The sequence below is a fragment of the Macaca mulatta genome, chromosome 18 (genome assembly GCF_049350105.2).
Source record: "Macaca mulatta isolate MMU2019108-1 chromosome 18, T2T-MMU8v2.0, whole genome shotgun sequence".
NCBI classification, from domain to species: Eukaryota; Metazoa; Chordata; class Mammalia; order Primates; family Cercopithecidae; genus Macaca; species Macaca mulatta.
The window spans coordinates 76,503,744-76,530,557 of NC_133423.1; the positions used below are offsets into that span (position 1 = coordinate 76,503,744).

General features: G+C 39.7%; 1 protein-coding gene across 50 annotated transcripts in view; it reads right to left on the reverse strand.

Moving 5' to 3' along the window:
- Positions 1-2,295: 2,295 nt before the first annotated feature.
- EPB41L3 (erythrocyte membrane protein band 4.1 like 3) overlaps positions 2,296-26,814 on the reverse strand; it is a 246,116-nt gene continuing 221,597 nt past the window's right edge. For 14 of the 50 annotated variants that reach the window (XM_077975604.1, XM_077975588.1, XM_077975584.1 and 11 more), the window contains 10 exons: positions 20,534-20,587; positions 17,707-17,742; positions 16,775-16,966; positions 7,969-8,091; positions 7,002-7,370; positions 6,143-6,274; positions 5,552-5,650; positions 4,994-5,074; positions 4,604-4,720; positions 2,296-3,419 (listed from right to left, as the gene is read on the reverse strand). In XM_077975604.1, the coding sequence (XP_077831730.1) occupies positions 4,610-4,720; positions 4,994-5,074; positions 5,552-5,650; positions 6,143-6,274; positions 7,002-7,370; positions 7,969-8,091; positions 16,775-16,966; positions 17,707-17,742; positions 20,534-20,587 (1,197 nt within the window). In that variant the 3' untranslated portion in view covers positions 2,296-3,419; positions 4,604-4,609. Of the gene's footprint in view, positions 3,420-4,603; positions 4,721-4,993; positions 5,075-5,551; positions 5,651-6,142; positions 6,275-7,001; positions 7,371-7,968; positions 8,092-10,921; positions 10,997-16,774; positions 16,967-17,706; positions 17,743-20,533; positions 20,588-25,725; positions 26,287-26,814 lie in introns of all 50 variants that reach the window. The other 36 variants (XM_077975597.1, XM_077975594.1, XM_077975599.1 and 33 more) reach the window with 7 other exon arrangements.

Consider the following 26,814-nt stretch of genomic DNA (forward strand, 5'->3'; position numbering starts at 1 on the left):
CTCACTCCTGTAATCTCAGCACTTTGGGAGGTCAAGGCAGGCAGGTCACCTGAGGTCAGGAGTTCGAGACCAGCCTGGCCAACGTGATGGAACCCCGTCTCTACTAAAAATACAAAAATCAGTCGGGCGTGAGTGGTACGCACCTGTAATCCCAGCTACTCAGGAGGCTGAGGCAGGAGACTCACTTGAACCCGGGAGGCAGATGTTGCAGTGAGCTGAGATAGCGCCACTGCACTCCAGTCTGGGTGACAGAGCAAGACTCCATCTCAAAAAACAAACAAAAACAAAAAGAATGTTGGTGGGCTGCGGAGAAAAGGGAACCCTTATACACTGTGGGTGGGAAGGTAAATTAGTTCAGTCACTGTAGAAAGCAGTTTGCAGATTTCCCAAAGAACTAAAAACAGAACCACCATTCAACCCAACAATCCCATTCCTGGGGATATACCCAAAGGAATATAAACCATTCTACCATAAAGACACATGCATGCATATGTTCATCACAGCACTATTCACAATAGTCAAGACATGGAATCAGCCCAGTGTCTATCCATGGTGGACAGGATAGAAAATGTGCTGCATACATACCACGGAATACTACACAGCCATAAAAAATGAACAAAATCACATCTTGTGCAGCAACATGGATGCAGCTGGAGGCCATTATTGTAAGTGAGCTAATGCAGAATCAGAAAACCAAATGCTGCATATTCTCATGTCTAAGTGGGAACTAAACATTGGGCACACATGGACACAAAGATGGGAATAACAGACACTGCAGACTACGAGATGGGGGAGGGAGGCAAGGGTTGAAAAACTACTTATTGGGTACTATGCTCATTACCTAGGTGATGGGTTAAATCATACCCCAAACCTCAGCATCATGCAACATATCCATGCAACGAACTTGCCCATGTGCTCTCTCAATCTAAAAGTTGAAGGAAAAAAAAAAAGAATTGAGGCCTTTGTACTACGAGCAATAGAAAGCCAAAAACACATTTTAAGCACAAGGGTGACAAGATTACACTTGTATTTCTTGAAAGATTGCAAGCTACAGTGTAAGGGACTGGGATGATGTGGGTAAGAATGTGGGAACACGAGTCAGTGAGCTACTGGAATAATCTAGGTATAGTGTCCTGGCTAGATTTAAGAGACAGTGAAGAAATGTCATTGGCAGGCTGGGAAAACGATGGGCGAGAAAGACACTGGTGCCCAAGTCTCCCAGGTTTCTGGCTCATGTAACAGGATGAACAGAACACCCATATGAATGTTGTTTTTATTCACAGCAACTTCTTTGTAAGGTTTGCTCTTAGAAATGACCTCTTGTTATCAAGTTAGATGTCTTTTAATGTCCCTGAAATTTTGTGGTATTAAACCAAGTGGAAGGTGTTCTGTACCAGCAACAGTGGAGTGATGTCGAGATAGTGCATGTCAAAGCCCCTCGGAGCCAGTCTTTCTGCTGTCCCATCCCCATTTCCTGAGCAGAGCATATGCGTGCATGCATGCGTGTGTTAATAGCCACACTCATGGGGGAGGATCAGATCCTTCTGTCACCCTCCTTCAGAGCTACACAGCTCTGATAAGAACTATTTGTCAAAATAAATGTCATTTCTGAGAACACAATTTTACATGCACTGATGGCCTGCCACAAAAATTTTTCTTTTAATCGAACAGTCCAATTTTACTACATGAGTAAACGCCCATATCAGTTAATCTGAAGCAGTAAGAAAGACAAACAAAAAAAAAACCAAAAAAAAAAAGCATGGAAGGAACGTGTAACACTCATTTGTAAGTTAGAAGCAATTTCGAATTCGCATTCCAGACTCCATGTTGATTTTTTAAAATAACTAGGGTGGACATTGACTTAACAGAGCAATAGATATGCTGGGAAGAGGTGGATATAATGAAGGAAATGGGTAACAGAGGCAGTGATTGTTAAAATAGGTCAAGAGATTGTAGGCTGAGCAACCCAGCAGCCCTGTTTTATAGCAGAGCCTTGTTTCTTATTCAAAAAAAAAAAAAAACCTAAAACTTCGAGGATGCGATTCAATGATGTATCTTTTAAAGCCTTGTCAGGCAACCAAATCTTTAAATATATGTATATTTTCCCATCTTCAATCCCTCAAAGGGTACAGACACTGCACACTGCATATTCTGTGTGGTTTTTTTTTTTTTTTAAATCTTGTAAAGACAGGGTATCTCTACAGTGCAGACGATGAGGCCTTTGATGTCATGCAAATATTACTTCTGGACTAAACACACACAATACTGAAATTATTAAACATACAAACTTAGAGCTTTCAGTGCATTTGCCATTTTTATTTCGCTATGCAGAAACATACATTCACCATGGGCTGTGATGCAGGTGACCGTTTAATGGAGAATCTCTCTTTGTGAAGGCTATTTATAACTAACACTAAATAGTTTTAATTACAGTGGAAATTCTGTACAGTTTAAGGCTTGGCTCTGAACTAGAATGTAAATATGGACCAGATTTGAAAATAAAACACTTTCTTTTCAAGTAAAAGAAGAAAAATTAATTAAAAAATACACGGAAAAAGAAACTAAGAAAACAAAGCCACAGGAAGCCCAGCAGGTTCTCCTGAAGTGACATTTCATAATATTGTGAACTAACAAAAATACAGGTTTTTCTTCCCAAAAGAATGACAATTTACATATTTAGGACTTGTTAGGGAACTCTGAAAAGCTCTCCGGATTGAACACAGACCAAAGCAAACAACAAGGAAGAAATGGCATTAATATGCTAAAATCAGTACTACCTTATAACACATTAAATGAGATACACAAAGCAAGATCGGAAGCGTTAATTATTTCCAGAGGGTCAGAGAGTCATTAATGTTTATGGGTGAGAGTAATAAAACCAGATGAAACAAGTACAAGTTGTTTACTGAATAAACTTGGTTATTGGCACATCTAACCTGGGGAAAATCTGACACACCGGACGGACCTAGACAGCTTCTAGCATTTGAGGGTAATCTTCGCTAATTGTAAACAAAAGGTTTGTTACCTAAGAAATTGCAATTTTGTTTAGACTTTAATAATAATAAACTATGAAAGGCATGAATTGTGTATGTGTTACATGAGATCACGGTTTATATTGTTGGTTATGAACGTGCAGGTATAGCTGAAAACTGAGACATTTTGTGAAAATTAAAAATGCTGCTCTTTTGTAATTTTGTCGTTGCTTCATGCATTATCAGTTTAGTGATGCGGAATCAGATTGCTTTATTATGGGAAGATTGCTCTGCCAGTGTCTTTATTAATGGTCAAGGTCAATTCTTCTGGACTGAAATTTTCCATGGACAGATACAAGTCAGTTGGGTTAGAAGAGGGAATTCCATATAGGCTCTGGTTTTCCTAACGGTTTGCATGACTGCATTCATGTGCAAGCTAAGTTATTCCTGCAAGAAAGAGATGGGATTAGTTACTCATTTGAAAACAACGGAAAGATTTTCTCAGATCAAGGGCACAAAAAAAGTATCTTGGAGGTTCGAATGCTCATTTGGACAAGAGGCCACGACATTCCAGCGTTAAGTCACTGCCAATTACATGCTTTCTCTTAAGTAATTACAACAATGCCCACGTGGCTGAAGCTCATGGAAGAAATTTTTTTTTTTTTTGCTATCTTCCAAAATATATTATTCATTTGAGTAAAATGAGTGGTTTTTGTATTTCTCTTTTAAGAGATGCCACACATCAATTTGTTTCTTAAACCAATGTTAGAGAACTTACTGATACATTAAATCTCTTAAACGTTTTATCACATCACCAAGTTGTGCAAGTCGCTCGACTGCTGCATTCAGCATTCAAAGCCCGCTCAGAAACGCTGACGGCCCCATGAGATCTTGCATGGCAGGTTAGTATGCATGACAAGTCTGTGTACACACAGACGATACAGTCTGCTCATGGCGCTGGCCAAGCGACCACCGGAAAGGCATGTGTTTTCTAAAGGACCACAAGACTGCATTTTTTGCTTCCTCCTGAGACAGTGCTACACTAGGGAGAAAAATCATCCCAAAGAATACAGAAAATGTAAGACATCCAAAAAGAAAGTGAGTGCTCAGCTTTCAAATTAAAAAACAAAACCAAAGACCAAAGCATAAACAGGCTATACTCAAACATAGTTGAAGAGAAAGCTTACGATGGGATAATGTTGCCCTCGGAAGGAGAAAAGGGTATGTATTATTCCCCTAGTATTTGGAACACACAAATTGAGCCTCTCAGAGCAAAACTGCCTTAGCTCCAATTAGGCCACATGGCAAGTAAAATCAAATTTGACATTACAAATTTGGATAATGAAAGAGTGCAGGTCATGGATTCAAAGGGAATGCCAGGAAGACCACACAAGCATAGACTCTGCTCTTCCTTTATCCTCTGACTGGCAGTGCATGCAAAAACTCCACCAGAATGGAAGCTCTAAATGTGAGAGAAACCCATAAACCAATTCTCCATCCTCTTGGTAACCAGCCCGACAAATGCCAGTGAGAGAACAGAGGAAAGGAGGGATCAGGTGAAGGATGAGAGGGAAGTACCCCATGCCTCATGCCAGCCTAGGCAAGCCTAGAGAATTGGCGTCACCTCTTACCTCTGGTCAATCCTCTCCATCTTCTGGTGTGATCTCTGTCTCTTTATGGACCACTACTTTGGTCACTGACATGTCAGGGTGCTGCTCTTTGGCCTCTTTAATTGCCTGAGCCAGCGCCTATCCCCGGGAAATCACAGAAGGGCAGAAACAAAAAGGAGGTGGAACATGCATGATCAGTGGCGAGGTGGAGACTTACGAGCTAGATCTATATCCACAATTTACAAATGAGGTACAAGGATTACAAAAGGAATCATAAATCACATATTGGAAAGTTAATTCGGGATCTTTTTCAGAATACATGCTGGACTAGAGGAAGAGCATTGAGACTGTAGGGCCAACAGGTTTTTCTTTGTTTCTCTGCCAGGGTATTGACCATCTCACACATACTACCTGGTCATGGTCAATGTCTGCATCCCCTGTGATGACTATTCGCTTCTCGATTCTTGTCTCTGAAATGCCCCCTTTCACAGTCTAGAAGACACAAAGAGAAGCTTTATGAATTTACTCAATGGGAGAAACCATCGTGGTTCAGTGGGGGGAAATGGCAGAAGATGCTGACAGGGCATTAAGTGACATCATTCATTCTTTGAGAATTGAAATTAGAGTTCTATGGCAGTTATTTAACATTTTTAATTCCAGAGGTGAGGACAGAGTGGAGGCCTTTGGGTCTGGATGGCCTGTGTTTCTGGAACACCTACCACACGCCAAGGGCCGGAGTAAGCGTTAAGCTTAGGATATCAGAATGTATACTCCTAAAGGGGAACTCGGCCATGAGGACAAGTGCATCAGAAATCTAAGGGTTGTAAAAGCTGCCCTTGCAGCTATCCCGGCATCCTGAGCGTCAAGCCACCTTGTGCTTGTGCAGCCCAACCTGTGAGGAGCTCTGAACAAGCACCTTCCTCCAGCTCACTCTCAAGGAATCCTCTTCCGGGTTCTCACTCCACTTACTTTGGTGATGTGCGTAGTGGTGGTGGTACTGGTGGTTTCAGATGTGATCGTCTGTGCACTCATCAGCACGCCCGGCTCCAGATCTGTGCCTGGATCGACCTAAGGCAGCAGAGGAACAGACCCCTCATCCAGGTGCTCACACCTGCTCTTCAGAAGTTGGCTACGTTCGTTAAGTCATTACGACAATTTCACTATCTCCTATTACATAATCAATGTGGTCTTCAGAGTCTGAGAGCTGCTCCCAAGAACAAGAACTAAGGGCAACCAGAGATCACTGTCATTAAAAAAACTAAGGTTTCAGAAATGTGAGTGGTGGATGGGTGAGTGAATATTTTTCTTTCTCTGCAGCTAGGGAAACAGGTTTTTGAGGCTTTTTCTACACTTCGAGACACATAAAGACTTGGTCAAGTCACCTGCTGCTCCCTGATCACTAATAAAATGACCATTATTGCATCACTTTTAATAGAGATGGTCTGGTTGCTGGATCCTCTAAGTATCATGAATTAAATATCGTGCAATTCTATGTAAACACACTAGGCCACAGAGGGGTGAAATGAGGAGCCAGGGCTCTGTCTTCACAGAACATCTAACCTGTGATGATTCATACGTGATGGTTTTGGTTTCGGTGTGAACTACTGGCACTTCCTTGGTAGAAATTTCTAGCTTGACTCCTCCTGGTGAAACACTGCCAAAACTGATGGTTTCCGTCTTCACTGTTGAGGACTGTGCCAAAGGGAAGTAAGCAGAGTGGCTGTTAGTTTGCATGAACACACTGTTTTCTTCCTTTTCCTCTCTGGTAGTTATAAGCACAGGTTAGTATGCAATAAATGTTTATGTGGAGAGTAAGCTGGGGAACAAGGCATACAACATGCACATGTGCAACAGTCTCCTGGACTCTTATAGCATTTTTATATGAAATGCTCTAAGAAAAACATTTTAAAGCCAATAAGAAAAAAGTAAGTTCTCTGTTTAATAACTTCTTAGAAAGAAAAAACTAAAAATGAGACATTAACTCCCCCAAATACTTCAGGAATCTCAATAAAAGAGGATAAAGAATAAAGTTCTGGCATTTAGGACCTGGGCAAGCATGGTTTTGGTGCTTCTGGAAAAGTGCACTGATCAGAAATAAATGTATCACATTTTCTAGTATCTTGGCCAACTTTGCATTTCCCAACTTTACTGCCAATTATAATAATTTCAGTGAGAGTAGAAACCGTTTCCTGGAGATATACTATTAATAATTAAGAGATATGTTTGCATGTGACCCCAAAGTTGGAAATCAGCATGGAGACTCCTAATAGGTATGAAAGAAGGAAATGAGAGGAGAAACACACTGCACCTGGGAGAGGCCGAAAATTAAACTTAGCTCCACCTTTATGCTGGTCTAAATTTCCAGGCATCCTATCTCAGTTTTATTTTAGTGATAAAAGTAACATTAACTACTAGTTACCTCAAAATGAGGTTTTTGTTCCAAAGTTTCTGAAACGTGGATGGCTGCACTCTGCTCCTCTTGTTGCTCACGGGAAGCAGCGGCTGTCTCTTCCTGTTCCAGGACAGCTTTAGCGACCTCCTCTCCTCCTTCCTCTTTAGCCCCCTCGGTCAAGGCAGAGCCTTCTTTCCCTTTAATGCCCGTGAATGCGGGCTGTGCTGCAGCATCCCCGCTGTCTCCCACCGAGTAAGAAGCATCCCCACTCGCATGCACCACATGCCGCTCCTCCACCAACACGGTCTCCTGCACCACCTTCTCAGTGCTAAGCGGCAGGCGGTGCACGGTGGGCTCCGTCTCTATTCCGCTGGACTCCGTCTTGGTTTCCATTTTCTGCATGGGAAGAGATTGTGGCATCAGTGTGACCTTCCATCAGCCGCAGGTCAGAAAATAACAAAAGCCGCTACTCGCCAGGATGTCTAAAGCCAGCATCAAGTGCTTATAACCAGAAACACTGACAAAAAATATCAATGAGCTTTCATTCCTCCCACCGGAATCTCTGATGCCTGCCCCTGCCACTGCTGCATGCACTGGAACCTGTGCAGCGGCTTCAGGATATCGCAAAACAAACGGAAGGCAGGATCAAGTGCAATTAACAAAACAAAAACCAAAGCATTGCTGCGCATTCACGTTGGTTTTGGCTGCTTTCTTAGATTCAACTGGTGAGATATAATGCCTTTAGAAATTAAATGCCATTAAAAAGTCTCAATATGATCGCCTTTTGAATATCTGAAGTACATTCTTGAGATGCAACTAAAGGCATGTGACAGATATGCCAAGCAGGCACAAAGGACAGTAAAGTGAACACACCTTTGAGATGCTGAAGGCAAAAGCCAGTTGGATGCAACAAACACACACACACGCCCAAAAAAGGGGAAGGAAAGGCACGTGGGCACATTCAGAAACACCAAGGACGAAAACAAATGGCCACCTGAACCCAGCTTTGAGAAGTAGAAGTAACCCCTCCTATGAATTCTGTTGGTTTTCGCGCAGACTCTAATAAACTGAAGATTTCAGAGCCATCCATGAGCTTTTCCCCAGAAGACTGCTTAGTCTGAGTGAACAAAGAAAGGCAGAGTCAAGCACAAGAGAGAGACACAAACTCAGGCACATAAACATTCACAGCTTGTTAGACAAAATCGTAGGCAGAGACAGGAAGGAGGAAGAATGAAGGAATCTCAGAGAGTTTGGAAACAGAAAAGAATGGGAAATAAAACAGAAAACTGGGGTGACCAGCTGCTCTTGTTTGCTAAAGCAGAGAGAGTTATTAGGATCAGGGTGGCACCGATCTAAGCAGATAATTTTTTTTTCCCCCTTCATTGCAAGCCACAGCAGCACTATCACATCTTGGGGACGGGGAGCTGGAAATAAAATGGAAAGTGTTTTAATGCTGACTTTGCACTGCAGTATTGATTTAACCATGAAAAAAAATAAAAAAGCTGGGTTGGCTGCTGTCAACATAAAGCCAGGCAGCAAGAGAAACGGAAAGGTTTGGGGTGGAAGGGGACTGCCTCAAAAACTGTCATGCTGGAATTGCAAACTGTGGCCCCAATGAGCGACACTGGTTACCACTACTCGGGAGGCGGACGACTCAGTAACGTAATGAGCAGTAGCAACGGTAAAGGCTGGTTCCTGGGAATATCTCCATTCGGACAGGCTCTTCCTTCGGGGACCAAAGAGGCCCACTTTTAAGACCTCACTCTCAGGCACTTGCTCTGTTTTGCTGAAGCGTCTGCCTTCCAGGCCAGGAAGGACAGCCACGTCCTTCCCCTGCTGTGGAGGCTTCTCGAGGTCATCTTCTTCAGGACTCTGCCGGCGAGACTCAGCCTCCTTGATGGGCGCCAGGGATTCGGACAATTTCCGCTTTGTCGTCTGCACTTCGGGTCCTCTCTTGGATTTCTCATCGGCGAGGGCTTCCAGGACCTCATACTCCAGGCCGGGAATGATCTTCACGGACTCTGACATTTCTTTCTCCATTTTCTGAAGTGCTTCCATAGTGGAGGGCTGCCCCACTTGCTCGCCCTCTTTAGCTTTCCCAGTCATAGTAACAATTCTGCCGGAGACAGTGTCATAGGATTTTCCTAGAGTGTATATTTTCTGTTTGCTGTCTTCTTTCAGTTGCATTTCTCGAGCCAAGTCTTCGAAGCTATGCATTTTAATAGTGCCAGATTTTAATATGTCGGCTGGGAGGTCACCAGTTCTACTGCTCACGGTCACCACCTTGTAAGTCACAATCTTTTTCGAATCACCATCAACTACCTCAGTTGGTATTTTGTCTACAATAACCCAATCCTCTGTGCCCTATATTTGAAATATAAAAGCTAAATTAGAAATTCTGATGGTATCTCATTTCTAAAATAAGAACCCTTTAAGAAAACCAGGGCAAGTGCTACATGCAGGTCTGTGATGGAACTGTACAGTGTTCATGTTATTATCTAATAATTATGGCTGCAATCTCTTCTCCTCTGAAATGATAAACTAGAAACTTCAGCTCAGAATACATTCGGTAGGTAGAGCTGCAACTTACTTAAACTGGAACATACTTTGCAGTACATTTTTTGAAGAACAGATTTGTTCTTATGATAAATTTTGGATCATTTTATATTTCAAGATTAAATAACATTATTGATGTTGTTCTACAAGTTACTTAGCTTTACGTGTGTGGGGATAAAAACTTTTCCTCGTTAAATATAATCTATACTTCATATACTATTGTTCTTACAAAGAACTTCCCGACATTCTACAAATTTATGTAAGTATTTTCCATATTTGTAAATTGTGTTTCCTTATATAGAGAATAGAATCCATGATAGCACTTATTATTCAATAAATATTGAGTGTGACTGTGTTCAAGGCATTGTAATGAAATACTTCCCACAAAAGGGACACTATTAGAGCCTCTTGTAGTGATCTGTACATTGTTCAAGTCTTACTGTTTTTTAAAGAGATGGGGTCTCCTTATGTTGCCCAGGTCAGCCTCGAACCCTTGGGCTCAAGTGATCCTCCCATCTCAGCCTCCCCAGGAGCTGGGACTACAGGCACATGCCACTGTGCCTGCTCCAATCTTATTTACAAGTGAAGTTCATTGTCTCAGAAGTTTCTCTCTCACTTTCTCTAGTGTTAGTTCCAGTAAGGCAAAAGAAATGAAAGCTAAGAAACTTGTATTCAGGGAGGCAGAACACAATGTGACCAGGTAGGTTAATAGCTTCACAGATTACAGAGGGAAGAGATAGCAAACCAGGAGCAGGTGAGTGCCTTGGTTTACGTTTTAAACTAGGATGTTTTCTAGAAACTTTTGTGTTTATTACAGCCTGAAAACTTAAATCTAGAAATACGTGTGCCTTCAAAAAAATCACTACAGGTTGATCTACATGTTATTGCTAGATTAAATGAAATGAATGGAAAGAATAACCTCTAGGGTTGACGGGACAGTTTTCTGGAAAATTATTTGACGAGAAGTAACCACAGAGTCAGCAGAGTCTCCTTCCTGCATTTTCTTTATCACACTTGGCTAGTGGGGAAACCAGTAAGAATTCAGAACTTTCACAATCAATCAACATCATCTAAATTAGCACCACTCTACAGGTAAAAACAGGCAAGAAAACAACATTTCAGCAAGATTATTATTCAAAAGTCAGTCAATGACAACATACAGAGGAAAATCAGCTTGGATTAGAAGCCATAAAGAAATGATGCATAACTGCTAACTAAAATATTAAGAAAATTCAATTTTCCCTTCCCCAGAATCTAACCCAAAATTATGTACCTACCTTGATTTTAAACAAGATAAATTTAAAAGGGAAAATAAAAACTAAAAACATTTTAACGACACTGAAGTCTGAAGACCAATTTCTTCTGGAAAATCCTTTATGTTTGGTTTTTACCTGAGACTCAAGGAATGGAGCACTTCCTTGCTGCAAAAATATAACTGTTTCAGAAATCTCTGTTTCTTCTTGGGTCTGTTTGAATAAAGGGGGTTGGGTTGGAGAAGAGGAAGTAGACAGTTTCCAAAAAGGCAAGTTAGGAAGGGAGTTCTTTCATTGTATTCTATCTATCTATCATCTCATATATCCTCATAATATTCATTCATTTTCTTCCCGAAGGAGTAAATTATTGTTTATGCATTTGAAAAATGATCTGAAACTACCTCAAAATTTAGTTTTTTCCAAAGAGTTCAGATTTTCTGAAACTTTGGGGTTAACTTCGGGGTTTATATAACTCAAATGTTCTTCATTTCTACAAACACAGAACATATAAGAACAATCATTTATTCTTGGCATTTAAACCATGTTTATGTTGGTATTAAAAAGTGAGTATTTAAAATAAAACATTAAGAAATTTTTTAAAAATTTAAGTTAGGAATTAAGCCTGACTTCTATTTCCGACAAGCATCTTACTGTATTCCCTATTTAGGTGCTGCCTGTTACAGAGTAGTGAAATGCACACAATGTCACCACGTTAGCTGCTAATTTAAATAAACCCAGTTATACTTACATGGATTGATTTATTGTCCCACAAGAAAACAAAAAATACTCAATGGCTTTATTTGAACTTTTATAACATGGTTAATAATTTTTTAAAGTGAATTTCAAAATATCTTGCTGGAAAATTAAGTATATCAATTCATACTTTAACATAAAAAATTAAGAAATATTAAGTATTTCATGTTAGGAATTAGGTTTTTGCTTTTTAACTACTTTTTGTTTTTTTCTCTAGTATTAAATAGGCACAATTCAGGTGGCAACACATTAGCTACCAAGCCTAAGTTGAACCAAGCGTTCAACTTCACAGAGCAAGGACAGAAAGGATATTTTGGAAGATTAACTTAAAAATAACAATGGAAAGCTCAAAGTTTCCAGACAAATGAAACTTTTAAAATACATCTTATCATTACAAACAATGTAATTTTATGAGAACTATTTAAAATTTCTTTTTGTCTAAATATCTACCAGTACTACATTTAATCATTTGTTTGCAAGAGATTGTAGGGGAACATCGGAATATTCTGCAGGACCTACTGACAGATTTTGATAGTATCATTCTCAAATGGCTCTTTCTAATGAGAAACAAATAAGCCATTTTCAGAGGAGGAAAACAAAAACAAAAAGAAAAACAAAAAAATCTCTGTCCCGCTGCATTTTGGAGGATGGTATTGGAAAAGATAAAATGTACCATGTGGAACCATTAAATGTGGATTTTGTTTCTTTTCCTTTTTTGTTTTCTTTTCTTTTTTTTTTTTTTGCTTTTAATCATAGCCTCTTTTGCAAACAGAAATGAGAAACAGCAAGGAAAGGTCAAAATTATAGGTAGTTTTCAGAATAACCGTGCTAGGTCTCTAATTATCATCACTGAGCTAAATATTATTCCTAAGATAAAAGCTTCACAAATACCCCCAGCAAAACAGTGGTTTTCAGCATATCCTGGTGTCTGAAACCAACTAATTTAAAAAAATGCCTATGTCTTATAATTGAAAATATTAACAGTGTCTACATTCCAAACTGTGTATGTCCAATAACATAAACAGGTAACATAGGGAGTAGATTTTAAAATGTAATTCTATATATGGTCAACCTCCCAATATAGTTAGTCTAGTTAAATAGAGAAGTGAAGAGGTACTGATAAAGAAAAGGTGATCTAAAGATTCACTTTTATTAGGGGTTAGGATATAGTCAGATAGATAGCCCAACCATTTCATTTAGTTACTTAACCATTATAAGTTATTAATCTTAATATCATAATTGGAAAACAAGGCCCTATACTGGCACACAAAATTCATAACAGTGTCATTTCCTGTCGGGTGATTAAAGGTTTCTACAAATAAATTTTAGGGAATGGTCAAATTTGCAAATACAGAATTTGCAAATCATGGGAACTGACTATAGTAATCGTCTTGCTTAAGGAATTACTGTACAGTGAACACATCTGTAAAACTAGCACTCACATAAAAGAGAGGACAATAGTGGCGCAGCATACATACCAGTAGGTACTGCTTTTTTATTGTGTTTTGGAAACTTTTGGTATTCAAGTAACCACTAAGGCATATAACTCTAACATGGACAAGGCTTAGATGCATCATGAAAGCCTGTCATGGGAAGGGTTTGTGGACAGAGGATGTACCTGGGCATGCCGCACATACCACATGCCTACCCTTCCACCCTTCCTATGTCTGGTGGGCCCTGTGTGTGGGTTTATTTGCCTATTTTCTAAAGCAAATGAGAATTAGGTATTATTTGCTGCTTTGGGGCATCCTTGCTACTTGTCTGCTATTAACTCAAATATCTGAAACTTGAAACAATCGGCAATCAAATTTCCATTTTATATACGAAACAAACATAAAATTCTCAGGACATAATCATCATTATTAGCTTGCTGTATATAATTCTAACTATAATTTTCTCTGAATTGTTCATAAATTGGTAGCATTTTGTAGAAATAATTATTATAACAATTCAACTACTATAGATACAACAAAACAAAGAAAAAAGATGGTCACATTAAAACTCAAAAGATCTTTAGGTTTTTTTCTTCAAAATACCATTTTGTCACTGAGACAAAAAAAAAAACAAAAACACAACCAACTAAGCTTTGGGACGTCATAAGTTTGGGGTCACCAAATCTAAGTTTCTTTCTGATTCTGACACAAAATAACCACTACTTTATTAGAGATGTCAATTTTAAAAATTAAATATTTCCATTTAGAAGTAACTGGATTTCCTTCTAAACTGGTTGATCACTGTTTAATTGAAGTGGGCTTTATTACAAAATAGAGTAATATCAAATTAGTAACTTACTTTAAAAAATATCCCCTCCAAAATAAAAATCTTTTGGTTATATATTTATAAACCAGTATGTTTTCTACGTGCATAACATACAAAGGACTAAAAGAAGGATAAAATTATCTTTTGTGCTTTTCACACACAAAAATAACAGAAACTATGGTTTTAATATAGAAATTGGCAATAATTTAGAGCAAAAGAACTTTCTGGTTTGCTCTGAAGGCTATCTACAGGGCCCTCGATTGGAGTATAAACTCGGTATCATCGATGACTATGAGGTCCTGGAGAAGAGTAGAAGAGAGGACAGGTCACTCTGCCTGGCCCTGCTGCCACAGGGAGCACAGCACCCTGACACCTAAAGAGATCCCTTTTCCCCTGGGACTTGAAGCTCCTTTGAGATGCTTTTCTCAGGGCTCCTTTGATAAGCAGGGTTAATCAGCCCTGCTTCTAACGAGTTCTTTATATCTAGTCAAGCTCTTTCTGCTATGTCTCCATTCACAGTGTGACAGAGCACTGAGGGACTGCAAAACAACCCTGCGGACGCTGAAGGCAGTGAGGACACCAGCCTTTGCTCTTCTCCAGTTTAAATAACCAAACTACTTTGCCATTCTGCAGAGGGCATGTTTTTCTTCCTTAATGATGTTGAAAAAATCCTTTCTTGGCCTTCTCCAGTTTTTCTGCCTAACATAGAAAAAGCATTAATATCCAGGGAAAGTTCAATATATTCAAAACACTCCTTAAATTATTAACATCCTTGGGCTTATCAAATGTTAATTCTCTCACGTTTAGGGTTTTACAGATGTAAAAAAATTATCTTACTAGTCTAACGACCTAGACTTATGAAGTTCCCTTGTTTATTGGCACCACCCTTTAAATTCTCTAAGTTGTTCCCTAAACTTTCATTCAAAGTGGCCATTACTTAGCATTTAGCTTTGCTTTGCTTTGTTTTGTTTGGGGTGGCTAGTTTGTGTTTTTGTAATTTAATCCAGTATCTGATATCTTTACAGCCAGTAAATTATTTCCAAAAGATAGTAGAAATAGGGTAAGCCAAACTTATCCAATTATAATAAAATTTATGAGAGCATAACTTAATATTGTAAGGACTATTATTTAAATCAATCTGAATGTGAAATTTGTCCCTTGAAATGCAGTAGTTTGAATGGAACTGAAGTTTAATGGTACAAGAATATGCTGGTAATTGTACTTTTCATTTATTCTGCATAAAAGGGTCCTTTTTGAGTAATTCAAATGGATATAGACCTATTTTTTATTAGCTAGGTTTGGGATTGTCATGAACATAGTGAGAGTGAGTTCTTGATTACTTTTGATAAACAGCTTTAAAAGGTTTAGAACATGATCAACAATAAGTGTAATTTAATTCTTTTTACTGCAAGGACTTAAGCACTGCATATAGAACACTGTTTAAAGAATTTTTCTCTCACCAAAGCCTACGTTTTAATGTTCTACTCTGTGTCCGTTTCCTGAACAAATATTTCCCGATAAAGTGGTCTTACAGAAAAGGAGGTTAACCAATACAATGCTAAAAAAGATGCAGTTTTCAAAAACTACTTTTTTTGAAACAGATAAAGCAACATGGTGCCTAACAGTAGACAGTCAAATTAGCACTACAGTAATTTTTGGTTCCCACACAATGGGAGCCCTGAAGTAACACCAGCTGAATCCTCAGAGTCTTTGGTTGTACATTTAAAAAGAGCTTCCTTGGGAGGCTGAGGTGGCAGATCATTTGAGGTCAGGAGTTTGAGATCAGCCTGACCAACATGTTGAAATCTCACTTCTATTAAAAATACAAAAAAATTAGCCAGGCATGGTGGTGCATGCCTGTAGTCCCAGCTACTCCGGAGGCTGAGGCAGGAGAATCACTGAAACCCAGGGGGTGGAGGTCACGCCACCGCACTTCAGCATGGGCAACAGAGTGAAACTCCATCTCAAGAACAAACAAACAAACAAACAAACACACACACACAAAAACTCTGTCTCAAAAAAAAATCTCTTTAAATGTACAGCCAAAGTGTGTGAAATAACCCTACTTAAAAAAAAAAAATTCTGGCCACTACTTTCCCCATAAAACATCTACTAGAAACTGATTATAAATTTGGCCAGATGCGATGGCTCATGCCTGTAATCCCAGCAGTTTGGGAGGTCAAGGTGGGTGGATCACTTAGGGCCTGGAGTTTGGTACCAGCCTGGCCAACATGGCGAAACCCCGTCTCTATTAAAAATACAAAAATTAGCCGAGTGTGGTGAAGGGCAGCTGTAGTCCCAGCTACTTGGGAGGCCAAGGCAGGAGAATCACTTGAACCTGGGAGGTGGAGGCTCCAGTGAGACAAGATCGCCCCACTGCACTCCAGCCTGGGTGACAGAGCAAGATACCATCTCGAAAACAAAAAACAAAAAACTTAATATAAATCAATTAAAATCAGTTATAAATAAAAATCAAACAAAACTCTTACTATATCAATAAAATCCTGGTGTAATATCTCAGAGTAAAATTGTCCTGAAATGCTATCAACTTCACGTTATCATTTAGTCAAACGATCTCAATGGGCCTCATCTTAGAACTGATGAGAATAAGTATTCAGAGTGTTTGTCAATGCAAAAGTAGAAAGCATATGCGGAAAAAGTATCAATCATGAAGAGAATACCCTGATTTCTCTCAGTTATAAAATCTAGGTTTATGGTCAGAATCAGCTGATTTTTCATGATAGTCTCCCTGTGGCTTCCTGCCCTAAGAACCATCTGACGCTATTACTCACTCCTCAGCCACTTTAATCATTTTACTTTGCAGTTTTCTTTTGGAGCACCAAGCATCTCAGCTCAGGTTAAACATAGGTAGGAAAAGAGATTTTCTACCCAGAAGCTTGTCAAGTGCAATTCCACACCCTGTAGAGAAGGAAGGCAGGTAAACAGAATGTGAATCTGACCACAAGCCTGACTACTGACCTCTTCAGGGACAAGTGGTTCGATCATGGGGGCATCCTCCTGCCTGGCGGCCAGTCGCACCGGGGAGGTGGAAAGCCTCTTCTCCCATTCATTCGTTATGGCAGTGTCTGTTGAGGTTTCTAAGAAGGTTCTTTTTAGCTCGCTAATGTTGGTTTGATGTTTCATCAGGTCATCTTGAGTTTTTTCTAGCTCCTATATTCAGAACACAAAGTATCCAACAGTCAACGTTTCACATGTGTGTTCCTTTCAGCTCTTTTGTTTGCTTTTAAAGTAATGTCAATCTTATTAGTAGTCAAAATAAAACAAAATTTTGATCAAGGCTCATGGCACTACCACAAACACTCTGGTGAAAATGTGATTTTCCCATGGAAAGGAAACAGAAAAAAAAAAAAAATCTAGTTCACACAAACATGAATACCAAAAGAATTTTGGAAGGTAAACTATAAAGAGTACCATTCACATGTATCCTGGGAGAATTAAAATAAATATACATACAGGAAAAGGGATCTATATCTAGGAGAGAATAAGGAATCAGAAGCTGAGAAGTCATTCCCACTTATTAACAGATGAGCACACAGTTCATGCATCACAGTACAAGCCCAGAGGTATTACACTAAAAGAAAAACACCACACACAAACATGCACTGGTATATACCAATACCAACCTCTAACATAAGATTACTATGTTTGACATACACATTTTCACCCTTTATTCGTTTAATCAGACTATTCTGAAAAAAGTGGAGAAGAAAGGGAAAAGTAAGGGATACAGTCGTCAAGGGAACAAATGCCAACCTACACACTGCACCAACAACATGGTAACCAGCTACAGAGCATGCTGAAAGATCTGAACGCTGTAGACAAACAACGACTTAACACACACTGGTTTTTTTTTTTTTATTGTTGTTGTTGTTTTGTTTTTAATGTTCTACCTGTGCCTTGAGCTCTGCATCTTCCTCCTGGTCCGACTGCCAGCATCAAGAAAGAGCGGGAAATAAAGTCTTACATGCAATTTACTCTAAGATTGAAGAACTATGGTCTACACAGACTTGCTAAATGTGGGCACTCGTATGCTCTTGCATATGGATGCCACTCCTTTCTTATACACAAACCACAACATTCTCACACACAATTAGGAAGCTTAATAAGAATATAGGAACATAGGAGTGAAAGAGTTCTTGCCTGGTGGGTCTTTGGCATTTTGACCAGCAGACACACATGGTTGAGAGGGTGACAGCAAGGGTGTGGCAGGTTTTCCTTGATGAACGTTAGAAATAGTTCAGGAAGCGAGGGGAGCCAGATTAAAATTAAAATTTGTAAGAATAGCTATGATGATACAATAATGAGAGCTCAAAATAGTGTATGAATCCCGTCCTATGAGGTTAGTGATTATGATTCCCAATTGGTAGACCAGAGAACCCATGCTCAAAGAATATGAAGAATTTTGCATGGACGTTCCCACAATTTAAAGTTTCTTGAGACCGTGATTTTCTTTTTTCTTTTTTTTTGTTTTTTGACAGAGTCTCGCTTTGTTGCCCAGGCTGGAGTGCAATGGTGCGATCTCGGCTCACTGCAACCCCCACCTCCTGGGTTCAAGCAATTCTCCTGCCTCGGCCTCCTGGGTAGCTGGGATTACAGGGGCCCGCCACCACGCCTGGCTAATTTTTTGTATGTTTAGTAGACACGGGGTTTCACCATGTTCACCAGGCTAGTCTTGAACTCCTAACCTCAAGTGATCCCAAAGTGCTGGGATTATAGGCGTGAGCCACCATGCCTGGCCAATTTTCTTGAATGTATATAGTTAAGAACAAACTTGGGAGGGGAGAAGACAAATATGGGGCAAGTAAGAAAGTTTTTTTTAAAAACAGAAATCAACTACTATCAACAACAGCATGATTTCTTTTACAGGTTTTAGACGGGACAATTTTTGAGATTTGAAAAAATACAGTTATCCCAAAGCCACCTCATTCTCCTGGTTTTTCTAATTTCAAGGAGCAGTCTAATCCCTGGACTGCTGTCTGAGTATCAGTAATTAGTAAGCAGGCCAAGCCACATGTGTATGCAGCAGCAAAGCTGTGTCTCTCACTATGGCTCTTGGACTCAGGACTGGGTATTATGCCCTTGTGCTAGGAGAGGAGACCCAGAATGAAATTCGAGGGAGAAAAGGATCACACCAAGTCAGGGGCCTTAAGAAAATCATTTAGTCTACCTAGGTCTCCCTCTTCTTATTTGCCAATGGGGACAAGACTGCTTACTCTTCATATTCTATACTGACCACTGTTGTGTTGGCCACCTATAGAAGGGGAAGAGTTTCATCAGTATCACGGGGCAAACAGGAAATTGAAACACAGTGCTAATGTGCTGGTGACACGCCCATTCTTCAGTGCAGGGGGTTCACAGCTCTTCATTTTATTTTCAAACTTCATAATCTACCTATGTTACAGGTATTCCCTTGCATGCTTTAAATGTTATATAACAAATTTTAAAACTACTGTAGAAGTTTAAGGTATTATTATTAACATATTTTTCCTTTTAGCGCACTTGAAGATTCCAATGAAATTTACCGGATGAACTACCCTGTGGCTACATGTAACTAACTCTTACAAAATCAAGGTATAGCTTTGTGATAGTTGGCAAAGAAAATTACCAACTTGTAATAGATTTATATACGATTGCTTAAAAGAATCTGCGTAATAGTTTTAACAATATCATCTTTAACATTAAATTATGATTTTCAAGTTTTGGATTGAACTCTGGCATTTTTAAAGAAAGAAACCTAATAAAATGCCATCATGAAAGATTTTTTCTGAAGATATTTTCAATTAAGTGATATACAGATACCACTTACAACATTTTTAGTTTTTTTCTAAATACTCAACTAGAAAACATTATTATAGTAGGATGATGCAAAAAATAACATAAAAGCAACCTAAAATAAACATTATTACAAAGTAAAAACTAAATTCTGCTAGTAAAAAGTAGCCGAATTAACATCGATAAACGTCTTCACTTCCATTAGTTCCCAGACATTATTTTTAAAGATATTTTAACTACTTAATGGTAGAGAAGATTTGAAAAACAATATAAGCCACACACACACACAGACACACACACATTTAATGTACCCTAAAGAAAAAAGGAGAAATAACAGTGTATCTTCTATCACTGTTTAATGTGATTACGTTTTTCAAAAATAAAGTACTAACAATAATTTGAAAATTCATTTCTTATGAGTGACCGAGGCTATGGTCAAAGGCTACAAAAATGAGTAAGTCTTATTTTAACAAGAATTATTTCACCATTGGGGAATTAAAAATATATCTGCATCAAGCCAAAATACTAGTTAATTGTGACCTTCTTCCCATTCATTCTATCATATATCTATAGCCTCTCATTTGAGATAGAATTTTTTCTTAAAAAAAAATGTATTATCAGTCTAGGCAAGTAGTTCTCAAAATACATCCTAAGATATGCAGAGTCAGTATCGCCTGGGAACTTGTTAGACATATAAATTCTCAAGTCCACCCCCAGCCCTTCTGAATGAGAAATATGAGGCTGGAATCCTCCAGGTAATTGTGATGTAGGCCAGAGTTTAAGAACCACTGGTCTAGATGACAAAATACATATTTAACTCCTCCTGTTAAAAGTTAGAACTGATTTCCATTACAACAGCTCATATGTGGAGTTCTTAAACGCAGAGCCACCCCACAAGGCAATTTCGGTACGCCACTACCAGCCACTCTCAGCCACGATACCAACCTCAGTGGCGGTGGTCTCCCCGTCGGCTGCAGTGTCCGTGCGCTCACTGTCGGTCTGTTGGTTCCAGGAGGAAGGCAGGGACAGAAAGTAAACCATCTGGTCAAACACGGTCTGGCACAGGTCGGACAGATCATTTTCTTTCTCTGTGATTTCTCTGTGTCATACTACCTTCCCACAAGAACACAAGTTCAAGCAAAGCAAGAGAAGGGCCAGAGCTAGGTGTCATCAGCAGAGCCAACTCATAGGAAGACCTGAGGCGCACTCAGCTGCAGGAGCTGGGGAGCCACGCTGACCTGTCCGGTTCTATGTCTCAGGGAAACCAATTTGTCTTCCCCACACCCCTCCTCCAACTTTTAACTAAAAACCTCAAGCAAGATCTCCTTAAAATGTTTAATGCAAATAAAATGGATGTTTATATATATTTTATTCTAGTAATATTTCATATCTCAAAGGTAAATGAAAATGTCAATTTACAGAAAAAGCTACTGTAACAGTCACTGGACTTTCAGCCCCTCATTTATACCATTATGATAATTTACATCCATCTAAGGCCTTCGGGCTGTCCGCATTACCTGTCAATTATAAAAGGCACAATGCCAGTGACTCACAGGTATATATTTTTTATGGGAAAAAAATAACTCAATTTTCAAGGAGCGTTGCTAACTCGATATTTTTTAAGACTGCATGTTATTTTGCCCCACCCTCCAATATAAAGAAGTATACTGAAGTATGTATTTAAACAACTTGCTCCAAAAATACCATTCAAATGAAGCAAATGATAAGAAGAATTGTTGAAACAATAGACAGAGAGAGAGAAAGAGAGAAAAATCTACTTGGAAACAAATAAAACAAAGCACAGCATTTGACAGAGCCTAGGTTTTGAGGAGAATGAGAACAGTAATTTCAGGACTGGTTTTTAATCTGTTTCACAAGAGTTTATGGCTTACGAGCTGTTTTCTCTTGAGTAGAGGAGAGCCATGGACATCTAAATGTCCTAATATTAACTGACTTTCCCTACACAGATATCAACTAATCATTAATAAAGTTCCCTTCATCAAATATTTGTGATTAATATTTTGAAAACAAAAATCAAAATGGGAGGGGAGTCTATGGTGCTGAATCTGGTTCTGAAAATAACCTCCCACGACAAAGAACAAGCAATGTCAAGAAGGGACAACTGGGACAGTGCTGTTTCCACTGACAAAACTAAACTCCGGCTAGGCTGATTTCTTGGCACTAGCTGCATGTTTCATGTTGCATACTCCTAAGAGAAAGGGAGGCTCAACACACACTCAGCACATGTACCTCGGGACACCATTCTGGCACCTTTGCTACCAAGTCTAAGTGGAAAATAATTTTCCGGAGGTTGGTAAGGAAAGCATGTTGACACATTTTCGTGACCTGACCAGCTTGGTTAACAACTGGGGGCAGGAGGTGGCTGTTAAGTTTCTTATAAGGGTGATTGTTGCTATGGGATTAGTATGGCTGTACCGAGTGACAGCCCTGGGAAAGACCAGTTTGAATTAGTAAGAGAGACTGGTTATTTGTTTAGGTGTACAGAATAACTCAAAGATCTTAGGCTTTCAAGAATAAATAAGAATGACTTGCACTTAGTGTTTTATTTTTTTAGACAGGGTCTCGCTTTGTCACCGAAGCTGGAGTGCAGTAGTGCAATCTTGGCTCACTGCAACCTCTGCCTCCTGGGTTCAAGCGATTCTCGTGCCTCAGCCTCCCTAGTAGCTGGGACTATAGGTGCATGCCACCATGCCTGGCTAATTTTTGTACTTTTAGTAGAGACAGGGTTTCACCATGTTGGCCAGGCTGGTCTCAAACTCCTGACCTCAAGTGATCCACCTGCCTTGGCCTCCCAAAGTGTTGGGATTACAGGGGTAAGCCACTGCACGCCCAGCTGGAATGACTTGCATTTAGTGTTCTAATTAGTTGTGTCAAATACTTATAAAACTCTTGAAAGTGTTTCTCCTCCAGTCTAGCTTATTTCCCTTATGGTTTTAAAATTTACTTCAGTAACTTGCAAGCATTTTAGCATCAGGGGGCAGTGGTCGTTAAGAGGGAAAGGTTTAATGTCAGATGAACATGAGCTCAAATCCTTTCTGTTCAAACCTGTGGCACATTGGGTACTTTTTATATTTTAGTCCCAGTTTCCTTCCCATAAAATGGGGAAAACAACAGCCGTAACTGTATTGGATAATGGATAGTAAATGCTTTATATAATGCCTGACACACCCAGAGCTAAAAAAATGCCTATAATAATTATATTATATAGTTATTCCTATTTTTCTTAGCCATATACAAATAGCATAGTCCATATACAAAATTTCTTGAATTCCTACTTAGCATCTAGTCAGTCCGTAGTATAGTGCCTATCAATAGTAAATAAATGAATAAGGCTGAATAAAGCAGTTTTTATATCAACTGGTATTTCTATAATGTATGATGCCTACATAAAACTGTAAATGTATAGCATATCGTAAACTATTATATAATACTATGTTTATGTAATTTAAAATGTTATAAATCAGTTAATCAATTTTTCTTCCTCTTGATTTGAACTCATCTCTATTTTTCTTTGTATTATCAAAAAATTACTCAGAAATACACATGTAATAGCATTTTATGGTTTGGGGAGGTAAGTTCATCTCATGTTTCTTGATAGGATATTTTGATATCCTGCCCCTTCTTATTTGACCATTCTGAAAGTACAAAAGAAAACTCATGACTGGTCAATAGCTTTATAATGTGAAATGATGAAGCCTTTTTATACTGGATTTCACTCTTGAGAAAGGCTGGAAATAAGCCACTATAACATGTTAAAAATGTAAGCAATGATGATACAATATTTAAAAAGAATTAATTGCTAGTGACTTGGCAAAACGAAAGTGACAAGGCTGAATTGTATGTTAAGAAGTCACCCAGTGTAGCTGCCACAGTGCTTGAGGCCTAGAGATGAAATCAGGCCATGTAAGCAAATGGCAATTTAAATAAAACAATCCAGGATGACCTCAATATGAGTTCTCTAGCTCAGCCTGAACTAGAATGCACAGCTCTTAACACTTCAAGAGACAACACTGAACAGATGGCTAGTTACAGAGTCTGATGGCAGGAGAGCTATCATATGGGCTGACTAGGGCTGCGGAGAAGGGTGACGAAGACTCCAGTGGTCAGTGCTAATTCATGGTTTCGGAGGTTTGCAGTAACAAGGACAGTTATGACCGGGAAGCTCCAATCACATGTTCGCTAGCTTGTAACAAGTAACTGCTGTGATTTGTTTTGCCAATGTAATGCAGACATGCCCAAGTTTAACATTAATTCTCATGCACTGATTACAACAAGATGTATACCCTGGATTAGGCACAAGATCTGTGTGGTTTGCTATACAAAAGTTCAAACATTTATTTTGAATTTAGAAAAGCATAAAACAGCAATCTTTTTGCCTTATGTTAGCTTGATGACTAACTCCACTGTTAAAGGAAAAATATATCTCCATGTTAGAAATCAGCTAATAAATAATAAAATTGTCTTTGTAGACAATATTGTGTTCTTAACTGTAATATGTTCTAGTCCAACACTATTTGATAATATTACCAATATGAGAAATAGTGATATTAAAGCCTAGGATTTCAAGTAGTTCTCAAAATATTTTCCATGTGTAAAAAGTTATTTATATATCAGTTGGAGCAAATCGTTATATATAACTCAAGAACCTTGAAAATGTCTCTTATGCAAAATCTATTAAGTGTAGACTTTTACTTAAAACACCTGTGAGACCATTCACATTTTTTTTCCTTCCGCTGCAAAGAAATGGTCATAATTCCACTAACTAGAGATACTCGCACACCCTCAACATATAATACTACATACTCACAGGTGCGGCTCAAATTATGACTTTCTAGCTGAGCACAGAATCAGACTTTCTTTCCTTTTTTAGCATTGCCTTGACTTTGTGACTTTTGAAAAAAATGGTAAGGTATTTTCCTTTTCTCCTGTCACAACAGCTCTTGTTCTGTGGGAACAGGAGGGCTGCAGGGAGCCTGCGGAGAGGTGTGGGCAGGGGCGTGCATGAGAGCAACCGGGGCTTCTGGTGGCAGCTTCTATTATTCTTCCCCGCACTCTGTTTGAAGCCTGGAGAAAGAGAAACTGCTGGGCTGTTCAAAGGGCTGTGGGGTGGTGGGAAAGGAGAGCAATTAACAGGAAAAACTACCGGCTACCATGTCAGCTTGCCCAATTGCTCCAGTGGGGGACAGTAGCCTGCCCTGCAGCAGCATGCCTTCAAGGACGGAGGCTGATAGTTCAGGGTCTTTCCCCCACTATGTCCATGTCCGGCTGGCAGCCACAGAGGCCCAGCCTTACCACACTGTGAAAACGGGGGGATTTTGAGGCTCATACTGCAGTTGAAAGAATTGCTGCCGTATTATCTGCATTGGCATGGCTAGCACTGGTGAAATTTCAGCCTGTCTTTGCATTGTTTGAAAACGTCAATTCAGTCCTTTTCTGATTGTGTTTGAACACTGCTGCACTGCATGCCGTTGCTTCTGGGCCTGTTTCTGCCCTTACCAATGGCTGATGTCATGTGGGTGCTTTCAACTGCTCTGACACAACACAATGCAGGATCTGACTGACAGACCTCTCTGTGAGTAACAGTGACTGTCCGTCGATGATGAGCAGAGGGCGGTGGGGACATTTCAGGATCTTCAGGGAGGAGATACCTTTGCAATTTTAGAAAGCTACCCAGGTGACAATGATACATCCCCTTTGGGGATGCGTTCTTCCACCTCTCCTTGACTATCATTTGAGTTGAAACAACTCATCATCGGTCTTATATGTGATTTACCTTACTAAACAATAACTGATCAGAACTTTCAGCTTAGCCCTGATCTTTTACATGGCTAATGGGTTACATAAAATTGACTTCTGGCTGAGTCTTTCATCCCACGTAGAACTCAGTGGGTAGCAGAACGATTCCGGGTTGGGCTCAGACTGCTACATCCACATGGTGTTGTGCCTAACCCTGGGGCCCAGGTTGGACTCCCCAACACACAGAAACCTCAACATATTGGCACAGACAATAAATGAGGCTCTGAAAGTAGGACCACTATGGCAGCAGCCGGCTAACACTGTTTCGGACTCAAGCACGGAACACGAAGGGGAAGCGTGTTCTATGCCGAGGTACACACCTCTTCCTCTGAACTGTCACTCGGGTCATTGTCTAGGGAGGCGCTCAAGGAGGCCGCCTTGGGCTCCAGGTAGCAGAGGCACAGAGCCAGAGGGAAGGAGAGAGTGAGAGCGTATGGCACTGAGAAGGAGGCAGACAGCAGAAAGAAAAAGATGAAGAGGAAACAGGGCACGAGGGACGGTGAGCGGATCGGGAGGTAATGCTGCAAGCTCTGGGGCAGGAGGTTGGTTTCAGAAAGGTTGGGGAAAGAGAGGTACCCATCGTCATCTAGGAGGGAGGGGAACGACTCGGGGAGCTGCAAGGAGAAGGAGAACAGGGTGGTCCCCTTGCCAGTTTGCTGTCTGTAGCTAAAAGCCACATCTTGATCCCCTAGGTAAGGCCTCCCTGGGCCATCAGAGTCCAAGGCGGGCTCTCCGGGCATGTGCTCAGCTCTGGATGGCTCGTAACCTGGCAGTTTGCAGTCATTCTCCTTACACCTCCTACGGAGCTCTGTGGGAGATGTGGGGGCACAATGGGCGGATGGGGGTGACAAGGGACATGAGTCAGTGCCAAGCCCAGGTGACTGATGTGAAAGAGACAGAGAGAGACAGAAAGCAGCAAACAGAGGTGCAAAAGGACAAAAAGAAAACTGCAATTAGTTAATTTTCTTATGGGTATCAATATAAAATTGTAAAACAAAAATTTTAGCACTAGGGTTGCTCATGAATGTTAAAAGTATTCAAGCTGCATGCCAATGTTGCCACAAATGGCTACATTTCTCCCATTAGACCATCATATACAGGTGGAATTCTTTAAAAACTCAGAACAGAAGGTATTCGTGGGTAATCCCAAAGTCTACACATTTCACATGATCAAAAAATTTCATTTTAGACCAACACTCTAGAAAGTTTCAGGTTTTGGGGAACAAACATAAGTAAATCTGATTAACTTAAAATCAAGACTTTCAATAACCTTCTTCTGATTTTCAGGTAGCAGAGCTGTTACTATAGTTCAGCTAGATTAAAAATAAAGATGAAATCCAATCCAGATTTTGATTTAAAAAAAATCTCTAACATTAGTCCTTTCCTTGGTTATTCAGTTACATCTGAAA